At 36.0% G+C, this 14,921-nt stretch overlaps 1 protein-coding gene across 1 annotated transcript; it reads left to right on the forward strand.

Annotated features, from left to right (window-relative positions):
• Nucleotides 1–12,380: 12,380 nt before the first annotated feature.
• Nucleotides 12,381–14,630, forward strand: LOC140853369 (uncharacterized). Its single transcript, XM_073247911.1, has 6 exons — nucleotides 12,381–13,146; nucleotides 13,226–13,429; nucleotides 13,532–13,624; nucleotides 13,785–13,886; nucleotides 13,980–14,339; nucleotides 14,440–14,630. The coding sequence occupies exons 1-6, from the start codon at nucleotides 12,961–12,963 to the stop codon at nucleotides 14,515–14,517; spliced, it is 1,023 nt and encodes a 340-aa protein (XP_073104012.1). The 5' UTR covers nucleotides 12,381–12,960; the 3' UTR covers nucleotides 14,518–14,630.
• Nucleotides 14,631–14,921: the final 291 nt, after the last annotated feature.

A 14,921-nucleotide genomic window follows, 5' to 3' on the forward strand; every position in this document is an offset into this window, starting at 1 on the left:
GGCTCTCGTGCATCTTTTACAAGCTTTGCAAACTGTTCAGAAGTCCCTTCTACCTCAAGTCAGATATTATGTTCATGATCAAAATTGCTTTCAGATGCAGTAGTACTCATGCATACATTTGAACAAGCACATTGATGTAAATCATCTAACAATTTTTCTATACCACTATGTTCGACAGATCCACCAGCATCACTATCATCTTTAGTATCGTCATCATCGTGCATCACTTTATTCGGATCACCCTCTCCATGCCATATCTAACAAGTATACTTCTTATCCATACCATATTGTAGCAGATGCTCCTCAACAAGTGTTATGTGACGATATACCAAATTGACATATCTCTTACATTGATACTTTATCCGACTAGCACTATCAGCCTTATGCCGTGCAAACTTAATAAAATCTCGAACTCCTTTTTCGATATTCAGGACAAAAAAAATACCTCTAGCATTCATCCAATTTTTGTTGATATCCATCTAACAACAAACACAAAATTATTAACAACCAAAAAAAAGTTTAGTGGTATTCTGGATCCCGATCCAAATTACGGACTGAATCACGTTCTGAATTCCAATCAAAATTCTGATCCGATTTACGGACTTTGTATGAAATAACACATATTAAAAAATACAGACTGAACAGTAATACAGAAAATGTATTACATCAATTTAATGAAATAAAAATGCATGATCCTATCCATTTCAAATCATTACTAATAAGTGTGGTCCTATCCCTTTCAAAAAAGTAATAATCTCATTATTGTTATTAGTAGATATTTTATCTCATTTTTATAAAAATTTTGACAGTATCTCTCCATGGTTCTCCAAGTATACGATGTGGATATGGTGCCTACGCACCCTATCCACTATATACCCAGAGAACAATGGATAGATAACTACTGAATACTACATAATAAAATGAAATATCAACTATCAACAATAATAATATTATTACTTTTCTAAAAAGTCCAAATACGGAACATCCAAGATTCGATCTCGATGAAGATCGACTTTTAAATGAAAATCTACGGCTCAATGCAATTTAACTATCATCTTTGAACATGCATTCGAAGATCGATTTTTAATTTATTAAAAAAAAATAACTTAATATTAAATTTTTTCATCAAAAATTTTAATAGAATTTTCTCTAAAATAGAAATACTTTTTATATTTATAATTTCAGTAGCATACAAAATAACACATCAAACAATTAAATTATAACAAGTAACAGCAATGTACATTGTGTTAGTGAAAAAAATAATTAATTAAATAATTAAATAATTTCAGCAGTAACACTAAAAAATAATACGTAATAAATATAATTAATCAAATAATATGCGTCCCCCTCCACGCCGGTTCGACTCGGCCCAGCCCGCCCTGTCCCCATCCCCGTCGGCCTCGGCCCGATCCGGACCCATCCCTGCAGGCCCCGGCCCGACCCGAAATCGACTCGGCCCGGACCCGACCCGGCCCGACCTGCCCTAGCCAACCCACCAGCCCCGTCGGACCGGCCCGACCCACTCCCGGACCCTCCCTGAAGGCCTCGGCCCGATCCGAAACCGACCCGGCCCAGACTCGACCCGCCCTAGCCCGGCCCGGCCTGGCCCCAACCCTGTCCCTGCCAGTCCACCTCGGCCTCATCTCCGCCAGCCCGACCCTATCCGCATCGGCCCAACCTGATCCACCCGTCCACCTCGGCCCGACCTGGCTCGACCCGACCCACCCGTCCCCATCCTTGTGCCCACCGGCCTCGGCCCACTCATCCCGATCCCTATGCCTGTTGGCCCCGGCCCCGTCCACACCGACCCGACCAGCCCGACCTGGCCCACCCATCCACGCCGGTCCGATCGAGCCCCGGCACCATCCATGCCGGCCTGGTGGCCGACAAAAGAACAAAAAAAAAACAAAGATGGATTACCGACAGTGGACGCAGGTGCCGCCGACCCGGCCCCATCCCCGCCGGTCCGACCCATCCCCGCCGGCGTCTCCCCCATCCCTGACGGCCCATTGGTGGCCCAAGAACCCCTCTAAAAAAAAAACAAAGAAAGCTTACCTTATCTACGGACGCGACTATGACGATGACGGTGACGGCGGCGAACTCGACGATCGGGAGAGGGGGTAGAGCAGAGAGGGGGATGCGGGGGGGAGCGCGTGAAAGTACAATGGGGGCGGGGGGCATCGGGGAAGAAAATGGGTTTCAGATGGGACTTGACGGGATGCGATGTATTAGCGATGAAAATTTTTATCGCTAACAAAAATTTTCATCACTAATAATTTAAATAAAAAAATAATTTACAATAATTTTTTTTTCATCGCTAATAATGTTATTGATGACGTAACTATTTTTCGTTACTAATAGTTCTCGCCAAAAAAAAAAAAAATTGCTGAAAAGATTAGTCTCCCCCCAAAATATTATTTGCGATGAAATCATAGGTATCATCGCTAATAAATTTTTAACGATGAAAACTTTCTGTCGCTAATAGTTTCCATCAAAATATTTTTCGATAAAAAAATTTTTCAACAAAAATGTTATTTACGATGATAAATTTTCATCGTTAATTACATTATTAGCGACGGAAAGTCTTTTTCATCGCTAATAATTATTGAAAAAAATTCTCATTTTTAAAAAAAATTATGTTAAATTTTTTTGTTTTAAAAATATTATGGTAATTTCAAAAGATTCTAATCTCGACAGATACAAAGATATTTAAAAGTTTCGAAGAATAATATTAAAGCATACAGCTTGAGATCCTCAAGTTTTATGTTATAGATAAGATAGAGATGGATAGAATAAAGCAATTATAAATGTAAAACTCTTTTTCCAGCATCCAGTCTTGCTGTTCAAGAACGTCGGCAGTAGAAGATAATTTTCAGACATTGTTGTCCTTCTGGGTAATGATGCTATCGTCTTCCATAACATAGCTCCACCTTAATCGGCCATGCCTACTATTAACTAAAACCTTATCAGGGATAGTGTTATTTAGCTTGGCTGCTTGTTCTGTTGTTTATACTTAATGTTGGTATTTTTCTAGGCTTCGGAATCATGAATTAGACAAGGAACCAGATCATCAATTTGGAATTTTTCAGGTTAAATTTTGATTAGATCCCTAGTATTTTAAATTGTATATAATCGGATGCATATGGGTTGGATGATCCCATCTAGGCCTTGAAGCGACCAGCATGTGCTTGTGGCTTGCAACTTTGAATCCAATTAAGCATTTGTTTAGATAGTTGGGTCTAAAATTCTATAAGATGCATGAGCCAACCACCAAATATACAGAATTATAAGCTGAGCTTGACCTATTTTACCAATGTCTAAGACTGATTTTTGAGTTCTATGATATTTTAGATCCAACCATTCAAATAGATCTTAAATTGAAATCAATTAAGTCTTTCTTAAAAAATAAAAAAATTTTAATATTTTTTTAATTTTATTTTTTTATATTACTACATATTCATCTTAATATATTACATACTTTTTTTGTGCACATATTATTTTTTCAAAACTATCTAATATTTATTTTTATAAATATAAAAAAATTTACTATAATATATCTAAACATCCTTCAATAGAATTTTTTTTAAATTTTTTAAATTTTAAAATATTAGTGATGAAATTTTTCGTCGTTAAAAAAGCCATTAGCGATGGAAATTTTTTATTCCGTCGCTAATAGTCTAGTTTTTAAAATTTTAAATTTTTTTATTTTTCAAATATTGACGATGAAGGTATACGTCATAAATAAGCAACGATTTTGCAACGGTTATTCGATTTAGTATCGCAAATAGTGGATTATTTATGATGAAAAATTTTTATCGTAAATTATCTTTTATTTTTAAATTTTAAAATAATTTATTAGCGACAGAAAAATCTTCTTCTGTTGCAAATGTGCTTAATGATTTACGATGAAAATTTTTTACATCCTTAATACTGTCATTTTTGAAAATTAATTTTTTTTATTTTTCACATATTAGTGATGAAAAATATTCGTCATACATAAACAGTGATTTTTCAATGAAAAATAAAATTTTTATCATAAATAGTTGATTATTTATGACATAAAATTTTTGTCACAAATATTTTATAATTTTATAACTTTTTATTTTTTTAATTATTTACGATGAAGATAGTTTATCATAAATAATCAATTATTGACGATGTAATATTTTTATTAGTCGCAAATAGCTTACCTTTTGAATTTTTAAATTTTTTTATTTTTCACCTATTAGCGACAAAAATTTTCATCGTAAATGATCAATATTTGATGATGAAAAAATTATTTTCCATCATAAATATTTATGTTATCTACGACATATTTCAATTCATCACAAATAATCTTTAATTTTTAAATTTTTAATTTTTTTAAAATATTATGAAAAGTTTGATCGTTAATAAGGCTTATTTATGATAAAAATATTATTTTTATCATAAATAATTAAATTATTTATGATGAAAAGTTATATCATAAATAATCTATAATATTTAATATTTTAAATTTGTTATTTCTCTTCAAATATTAGTGACGAAAATTTTTAGTCATAATAAAGGTTATTTGCGACGGAAAAATATTTTTTGTTGTAAAAATTTAAATTATTTACGATAAAAATATTTTCATCACTAATATTTAGATATTTAAAATTTAAATAATATTTTATTATTTACGATGAAAAAAATCATCAAAAATAAACGTTTACTTATGACGAAACTCTATTTTTTGTCGCTTATATTCTTTATTGGCAACAAAATAATGAAATCATCGTAAATATATTTTTTTTATCGATGGAAATTATATTGCGTCGCCAATAGTTTTATTTGCGATGGAAAGATTTCATCATAAAAAATATCATCATAAAAAAATCATTTTTTTGTAGTAAATTGGCAGCAGATATATGGGTCAAGAGCCGACATAAGGACCGACGTTCAAAATCTGGATCGATGCCTGATGTTTGGAGGCTGTTTGAAGACGAGAGTTGATGGCTAACATGTGGTTCAGCGACTAATATACATTTCGGCTATAGATCCTTGGTCGGTCGGGATCAATGTTTGCCGGTATCTTCGATTCGGAAGCTAGAGGCTTTCCACCTATAATAATGACCATTTGAGTAGCAAGGCCTCTTAAAGCTATCTCTCTCTCTCTTCCTGTCTAGGATTAATAAAATAGGTAAGCTTGACACATTGCCAAAATGCTTTCTAAAAGAGGGTTGTAGGCACTACTGCGGTGGCAGCCAACCACGTGACTTAGGTCGGAGTCTCCTGGTGGACATTAAGGCTCGATTAAATGTCAGTTTTAAGATAATTTACAATGATCTGCTGTTGGTGGTTTGGATATGGGGTCTGAAAGTGGTATCTGATTTTGACTATCAAAAAAAAAAAATCAACAAATAGTGATCACGCAATGTTTATGAAAAGTTTTAGAAATTCAAGTTACCAACTTAGGCCACTTCGATGGAGTGAACCTGAAGTGCCTAAGGGCAGGCTGAAGTCTTTCCAAGGCCCAATAGAGAATCAGAGATGCCCTCTTAATTAATGCATCACACTAGTGTCCGTGCATCAGGGAACTCGGGAATGGTTCAAGCATCTACTTAGGTGTGGATGTAGGTTGGGATGTACTTGTGAGCACCCGTGAGTTGCCATTGGCCTGAGACAAGTTGGATTGAGTGCCCAGCGCTAGCAGACAATACAACTAATCAGTTGCTAATTTGCAGGTAAGCCTTTAGTGCTTCCACCAAGGACTTGGTCTCAAATAAGTACATTCGTGCTCTAAATTCTAAACTGATGATGTCAAACAAAGAAAAAGAAGAAAAAAGAAGGAACAAAAAAAGGTTGGCTGTAGGCATGACCTCATATGGTTTTTTTAGCATGTTACACCAATATTTTATGGATGTTAAGCATAACGCCTTCCCTTATTCCTATTTACAAATAGATCCAGATAAACTTAATTTGCGAAAGCATGTTGTCTCATCAATTCACAATGGATCTTGATGAAGTTAACTAGGAATGCTAAAAGATGATTATATTCTTTGTTACTCTCAGGTAGGGTCCATCATGAATACTGAAAAAGATTTACACAATCGTAGCCTCTTTGCCCCAATTTAGTAAGGGTTTTCTATCCTGACTCTTCCTCTCTACCTCTAGCCATGGAATTCCTTTGGAGCTAGATATCAAAGGGCTCATCGTGAAGAGGTTCAAGAGGGAACAAGAGGTAGGGGTTAGAGAGAGAGCAAGATGTTGACAGTACTATCATGGGCCTAGGTCTTTTTGGAGGGGGGATCCCGACTTTGTAGAGCATGCCTTCAATGAGGAGCTCACCAATATGGTCGAGTGCTCGATGTAATTCAAGACATCTGGCATTGGGGTCAGCTGGCATGCTCAAACACCTCTAGCACCTCTCACTACAAAAAAAGAGGTAATTAACGACATTTTCGTGCCGACGCTTTTGAAAGCGTCGGCAGGTTGCGCTGACCTGCCGACGCTTTTAAAAAGCGTCGTTCTTTAACGACGCTTAAAAGCGTCGTAAACTATGTGCGTGTCAACGCCGACGCTTTTAGCAAAAGCGTCGTTAAAAAAATAAAATACCGACGCATTTTAACGACGCTAAAAAGCGTCGTTAGGTTCGTTTAATACCACCCTCCTCCCGTGCCCTAATCTATCTACCGCGCCGCCCCTTTCCTGCATCTTCTCCTCCGCGCGCCGACCCGTGCTCCGGTCTTCCTCGCCGCCGTCCTCGAGTTCCTCTCCACCGCCGTCCTCCGAGGTTGGTCCTTCTCCTTCCTTTTTCTCTTCGCAATGCATTTTTTTAGGTTCGTTTAATAACGTCAAAAGCCGTCAATGAAATGGACTCCTCCGGCGCGACACTGCGCTGCGAAAATGGCCGCACTCATCCACAAATCTCCCCTCCGCTTTGAAACCCTCCCTCTGCCCCCTAAACCCATCTCTCGCCTCCCAAATCCGGCTCCAATCTCTTCGATTTTGGGTCGGAGAACCCTCCTGGGCGTTCGGTTCCCGTGCTATTCCTTGCAATCTTTGCCCGATTCTACTTCTAGTGGTGGCTTTTTTCCGGTTAGGGGTCGTCTTGGGTTTGGATTGGGGCCGAAAGGTTGGGATTTTGTTCGGCTTCGAGCGGTTTCGGATGGTGGCTTTGGTTCCGGCAGTGATGATGGTGGTTATGGGGGCGGGGAGATGGGGGCGCCGGTGACGGATGTGGTGGTGAGAGCGGTGGGAAGAGAGCGGTGACGGATGTATTTTCAATCTTTGCAAGAGTCAAGTCCCTCTGTGGTTCAGATTCAATGGCAGTAGGATAGATCGATAATTTTGCATCTTGAATAACCATAACGTGTGCAACTTCAGGAAAAGGAAGAAATAGTGTAGAGATTAAGGAGAAACCAGCAAGGTTTTTGTTTAATAATTCTGTTAGTTAGGCAAAATTCAGAAACATATGCAATGTATACATGCCAGGTGTATTATCTTAAAAACTAATGCAAATCTAGGTGACATTTGTTCAACAGTTTAAAAAAAAAAAAAAAAAAGTCATGAATTGATGAACCAACTACAATGGTACTGTTCTCCCAAAAATCAAATACTAGTATGTTGGTGAACATTGTAGTAGAAGCCTGATTTTTAACATGAAAAGGATGCATAAAACCAAAAATAAGATGGGTGCATGCGTATATATATGTGAAAAACAAATTGAAGATAGGATGCGACTAACAGTTCATTTGTTCTAGTATCTTCAAAGTGACATAATAATTTGTGACCAATATCTATAAATTCATAGGAAAATCTTTTCCCAGAAAAAAAAGTTTGCACCTTAAGCTAACAGGTAAATTTATCATGTAGATTTAAAATAGACTTTAAGTTATTATTAGGTCCATGGAACTTTTCCTTAGTAAGATGAGTCCATGGAACTTTAGACTTGATCCAATGACCATAGTATCTTAAATTATTAAACGGGTGGACCTCATAAAAAGAATATTAGATATTTATTTTTAAAATGTTTCTTTTGAATGAAAAATTTATCTTGTTTATTGAAATGGATTGTACAATACAAGCATTATATAAATGATATATACATATCATGATAATGCATATTGCAATATTTTTAACATTTTTATACAATTGAACTTAGAGTTCTCTAGATATTTTAGGTTCTTTCAGATTCTTTCAGATGTTGATTACTCAATTGCCTACTTGCATGTTGATGCAAATCTGATAATAAATCAAGGTCATCATTTAGATTCTCAGTGTCATCATCTCTACTCAAAGTAGAAGTCACGATATGTTGAGCAAACTTGTACTAGCATAGTCATTGAAAAGCCTGGTGAACTTTATGAACTCCAATATATTTTGTTGCTTGACTACCAAATGCTTGCTTGAAAGAAAATTCTACAGAAGTTATCTTGAATTTAGGATCTAAAAATAATTGTAATTACTAGATACAATTATGAAGCCTTACAATATTTGTTAAATTTTCTTTGCATTTCCATCACCATAAGACTAATTGAATGATTTTCATTTGATGCTTCAATTTGTAAAGGTTCCTTACTTTCCATATGTCATGAAAGTATGAGGTTGGACAATTGAATCCATGGTCCACTTTTATGATTCTCTTTTGAAGTTTCCAATTTTTATCAATGAAATGAACCATAAGCGATAAATATCCCATTGTTTGATTGAAGTCCACATAAATGTTTCCTGGTTCCCACCGTATCATGGCTTGCTTTCTAAAACGCAAGCAGCATGTTGGTAGAAGGCCGTTCTGCCAGAAGCTGGCTTATTATCTGTCAAAGAAAAGCTTGTTGGAGACTGTGTTGTCTCTCATCCTTGCAACCTTTTTTTTCAAAAAAAGAGAAAAAAAAAGGTGTTTCTGGTCCCCTCAATTTGTTCCATGGCTAGTCCATTGAAGGATTAGGCCTGGATTTGGATAATTAAAATGTATTTTGGTTCCGGATCAAATAAATTTGTTCACCTGAAAAAAACACACTGCTTTAGAAAAATCGATTATGTTATAGAAATATTAATACCATCCGATAGTTTGTATGTCCTTATTTGACATTGATTTATGGTTGAAAGTGGCTTTGTTTGATTTGTATGGTCTAATGTTCACATACTACTGATCAGTCCAATCAAATGACACTTGTTTTTTTTTTCCTTGTGGCTCTTAGCCTAATGCTAGCGAGATATCAAGCTTTTCATTTATCAGATTAGACTTCATTTTGTTGTGATTGAAAAGTTAAATATCTTTTCTGTTATATGGAGATTATGAGCACATGGTGCATAGTTTTCTATATCATTGTGAAATATTCAAGTTGGTTGATAATCTCTCATTAAATTGTAGTATTAGTTGCAACTTTTTATCACAGAAATGGCTAGATTTTCAAATGCATGCTAAGTAGATTTTTATGGGTGTTTTTGTGATGGTTGTGAATTTAATGCCAGGCAATGTTAATTATGAATTAATTTTAAAAAAAAATTGCATTGCATAGAAACATAGACCCATCTTTTGATTAATGTACATATTCTATTATATCCGTACATTTATTTATTTTTGTACGGATAAAAGAATTATGTACATTGATCAATTGATTGTCCAGTATGGACAGTTTGGAAAATGTGAGTAATTCTATAGGTCATTACCATAATCAAATGGTATGCTGAGAGGTTCGGAAAAAATTTCGGATGGTATTTTCTTTTTGTTCTTCCTATACGGAAGAACTAAGGGGAAATGCTGCCGAAATTTTTTTCGGCTCTTGTTGCATATCATTTGATTTTTGTAATTGACCTATAGAATTAATACATTTTCTGAATGGGATAGGACCTTCTTTACCTATTAGTTGATGATAGCAAGCATTTACTATGTAAACTTTATCTAGCTGTTATTTTTTTGGATTTTATGAAATGACTGATATTTTTTACTCATTGCATTAATATAGATTGTATAATTTTTTTTTATTTTTAGATAAATTGTAAGTTCGGTCAGTTTTATCCTACAATGGACAAAAGTTGGATAAATAAACCAAGGAATAGTAAAGAATATTTAGATGGAGTTCATGACTTCATTAAATTTGGTATGGAGAAAAGTAGTTTGAATGGAAAGATTTTATGTCCATGTCGGAAATGTGTAAATAGTTCTTCTTTAGATCCACAAAATGTTGAAGAACATTTGGTATGGAATGGTTTTTTAAGAGGTTATACCGACTGGATTTTTCATGGAGAATCTATGTTGCCATCATCATGTAACCAACCCCTGACTCATTGCGAATCCACTAGCCTAGAAGACAATTCTGCAAGAGATGATGATATAAGGGATTTGATCACAGATGCTTTTGGATTTGATGTTCAAAATTTAGGAGAATCCAGTAGTATACAAGAAACAGTTGGGATGTTTGATGGATGTACGCATACGGAACGTATGCATGTTGAGGAGCCCATACATACATCTAATGATGAGACAGCTCGTTATCACACCTTAATGAAAGATGCAGACGAAGAATTATATCCGGGTTGTACAAAATTTTCTAAGATTTCTTTTCTTATACATTTATTTCATATAAAATATTTGAATGGATGGTCTGGAAAGAGTTTTACCATGCTGCTCAAGTTATTAAAGGATGCATTTCCAGAAAGCACTCGTTTACCACCATCGTATTATGAAGCCAAGAAAGTAGTAAAGGAATTGGATCTTGGATACGAAAAGATTCATAGTTGTCCGAAAGATTGTATGTTATATCGGGGTGAAAATGCTAATCAAGAGTCATGCAATGTATGTGGATCTTCAAGATGGATAACACAAAAAGAAGATCGAGATGATGTACTGAATGAATTGGATGCAACGCGGAGTAAAAAGAAACCGGCCAAGGTATTGCGTTACTTTCCTCTTATACCTAGATTGAAAAGGATTTATGCATCATCAAAAACAGCTTCATCAATGAGATGGCATCATGAAGGACGTACAAAGGATGGAATGTTGAGACATCCTGCAGATAGTCTTCAATGGAAAGCATTTGATGATAGGCATCCTGATTTTGCCTCTGATGTTCGCAGTGTTAGGTTTGGCTTAGCTTCTGATGGCTTCAATCCATTTCGGACCCTGAGTTCTACCTACAGCACTTGGCCAGTCGTTTTGATACCTTACAATTTGCCACTGTGGATGTGCATGAAACAATCATCACTTATCTTGTCAATGGTTATTCCAGGAGATAAGGGTCCAGGCAATGATATTGATATTTTTCTACAGCCTTTGATAGAGGAATTGAAACAGTTGTGGGAGGGTGTTGATGCATTTGATGCTTCCAACGGCCAAACATTTAAACTACGGGCAGCTTTGTTATGGACTATTAATGATTTTCCAGCATATGCCAATTTATCTGGCTGGAGTACAAAGGGACGGGTCGCATGTCCTTGTTGTGGAGATTCAACACATTCAATTTGGTTAAAACATGGAGGTAAATTTTGTTACATGGGACATCGTCGATGGTTGGAAGCAAATCATCCGTTTCGATTTCAGAAAGATTTGTTTGATGGTACTATAGAATTGGGATGTGCCCCTATTCCACCTTCTGGAACTGATGTTCATAGACAAATGGATGGCATGAATTACAGCTATGGTAAGCACTCAAAGTCCTCTAAAAAAAGAGGAAGGGATGATGTTGAAAGCTCAGTGCACGAAGGGTTACCAGAGGAAGTCAGTATCAGTACTATAGATGCAGAGTTGTTTCAAGATCCAGACAATTATTTCGAGGATGAAAATGAGGAAGACACACAGATAGCATCTACACAACAGCCAAGTAAACATTTATGGAAAAAACGAAGTATCTTTTTTGACTTACCTTATTGGAAACATAATCTTATTCGGCACAATCTTGATGTCATGCATATAGAGAAGAATGTTTGCGATAATTTACTTGGAACATTTTTAAACCTTGATGGAAAGAGCAAAGATAACATGAAGGCACGTCTTGATTTAAAAGAAATGGGTATCCGACAGGAACTTCATCCTAAAATGCTTGCTAATGATAGAATTTATGTGCCTCCTGCATGTTACACAATGTCTGCTCGAGAAAAGGATAATTTTTTGGGAGTTTTGAAAAGTATCAAAGTATCCTATTATGGTGCACTTAAAGATATCTATGAGTTGGATTATTATGGAAAATTTAAAGTAGTACTGTTTAGATGTGATTGGATAGACATAAACTCACCAAGGGGTTTGAAACAAGATGCAAATGGATTTACACTTGTAAATTTTTCAAGGTTGATACACACTGGTGTGTTATTGAAGGATGACCCATTCATTTTTTCATCTCAAGCTCGTCAAGTATTTTATGTACAAGACGCAAAAGATAAAGATTGGTTTACTGTCATCAAAACAAAACCTAGAGACTTATATGATATGGGAAACCAAGTGGAGGATGATGACGATGACACTTATACACAATGTATGCCCTACAATTTTGTGCCAGCTGATGATTTAAATGCTACGACGACGTTGGTTAGAACAGAATTCGAAGAAAACACTACTGCTTGATTGTTACTGGTAATAATTATTTATGATGTATATATTTTGCATTAATTATTGTGTTATTTTACTCCATATATTAACTGATTCTACCTTTTATTTATATAAATGCTAGGTGACATCATGCGTCGCAGGGGACGATATGCTGGTGTGCAGTTCCAGTTTTCACAGACAGAGGCCGGTACGTCTTCTTCAGCACAGCAGCCTGAGGCCAGTTCAGCTGCACAGCATTCTGAGCCCTGTCCTTCATCATCAGCACAGCACGATCCTCCTGTTCATCAGCCAGATGATGAGATACACGTGCAGGGTATATATTGTCTTTCATGTAATTTTTTTTTATTTCATTTTATGTATATTTATGATATAGTTACTTTTATGTATTTTTTGCAGACGGATCTGGGAGAGTACGCCCCAGACGCGGACCCACAGTAGTACGAGATGTGTGGCAGATGCGTGAGGGCGAGAGGATTGTTGTGGAGTGCAATCAGCTAGGTCAGCCAATTAAGAAAGCTGCCTGCTTATTGACTTCATTTTTGGGGACTGTTGCTCGGAGGCCTCAGCTATGTCCGTTGGGCTATGCAAAATGGAATGACATGCTTCCAACGTACAAAGTTGAGCTCCTCCGAGTTATAGAGGTAATGAATTAATGTTCATACTGTATATTAATTGTTAATCATTTATATAATTTATTTCATTTAACTTTTTTTTTTATAGAGCAAGTTTGTTCTCCCTCCATCCACTCATGATTTTGTAATGAAGTCTCTCAACCGCAAATGGAAAGAATATAAAGCACAATTGAAGAAGGACTATATGAGACAGGGTATGACAGAGGAGGAGGTTGCTAGGAATTGTCCTCCTGATGTACCCCCTCATCAGTGGATGGAGTTGGTTCATTACTGGTTCTCCGAGAGGGCACAGGTATATTATCTGTTTATTATCTTTTTTTCTTAAATATTTTATAAAAATATTGATTTTTATTATATATTGTATATATAACAAGTTCTTTACTTTATTTTACAGACTTATTCTGCTATTGGTAGAGCTGCACGAGCAGCTCAGTCTGTTCCTCATACATCGGGGTCGAAGAGTTATGCACGACTCCGACAGGAGTTTGTATGTTCCTTAAACTTTCATAATTAACTTTTAATTTTTATGTTCAAATATTTATATAACTAATATCATTATGTATCGTGGACCATGTCTGTATCATGATACTCATATATTTTTTTAAATTATCATAACTGTTTGCTTAAAATTGAAATTATTTGTGTAGGAGGATGAGCATGGGAGGGAACCCAGACAAGTGGAGTTTTACCGGATGACTCATACTCATCAGGATGGTACTTTTGTTCGAGATGAGTCGAGAGATTTATATGTACGGCATTGTTAATATTATATTTTTTGCAATGATTTAAATTTAATTTTGTTAGCTATTAATGTATAACTCTTGTTTTCAAAAAAAATACAGGAGAGGGCTACATCTCTCATTGCGGAGCGTGACGACGAGTCCGCAGCATCTACGCAGCAGAGCCGTATCGAGGCCGAGGTATTCACAGAGTTGATGGGACCAGAGCGCTACGACCGAGTGAGGGGTTATGGAGTAGGAGTCACCCCCACTCAGTTATCTGAGGTTAGTAGATATACGCAGCATGCTGCAACAGATGCTCAGGATTCACGCGTTCGCAGACTCGAGGCGGAGATACAGGAGATTAGACAGAGTCGTGCCGCTGAGATGGAGGAGATGCGACAGAGCCGTGCCGAGATGCAGGCCATGAGGGGACAGATTGATCGCCTTACATCTTTATTAGAGATGTATGGTTCATCTCAGGTAAACACATAATATTAAATATATATTTTTGTATTAATTTAATGATTTATATATTTTATTTATAGATATGCAAATCATGCTTTTGATATATTTTTTGTAGGCTCCTGGCATATCAGGCACCCATCGAGATAGCGGCACGTCACGTGGAGACAACGACGACCATCCGCCTGCAGATTGATGTTATTTTATTTTTGTTGTATTTTTATATTTATTTATATTACTCTTGATTGTAATGGACGATTAGTACTTTATTTTTATTTATATAAAATATTGTCTTTTGGTTTGATTAAATTTTCTATTTCAGCTTGCTTTTGATGTGAATGATGGTGATTGTACAGGTGTGAATGTGAATGTGGTGATTGTACATGTTTATTGTATTGTACAGGTGATGTGAATGATGGTGATTGTACAGGTGTGAATGTGAATGTGGTGATTGTACATGTTTATTGTATTGTACATGTGTGATATGATTTCGTACAGGAATGTATTGTATTATTTTTTTTTAAATAATATTTGTATTTTTTTTTTCCTCTTAAAACCTTTAACGACGCTTATAAGCATCGTTAAATTTGTCTTTTGCGA

This window comes from Elaeis guineensis, chromosome 13 (genome assembly GCF_000442705.2).
Source record: "Elaeis guineensis isolate ETL-2024a chromosome 13, EG11, whole genome shotgun sequence".
NCBI classification, from domain to species: domain Eukaryota; kingdom Viridiplantae; phylum Streptophyta; class Magnoliopsida; order Arecales; family Arecaceae; genus Elaeis; species Elaeis guineensis.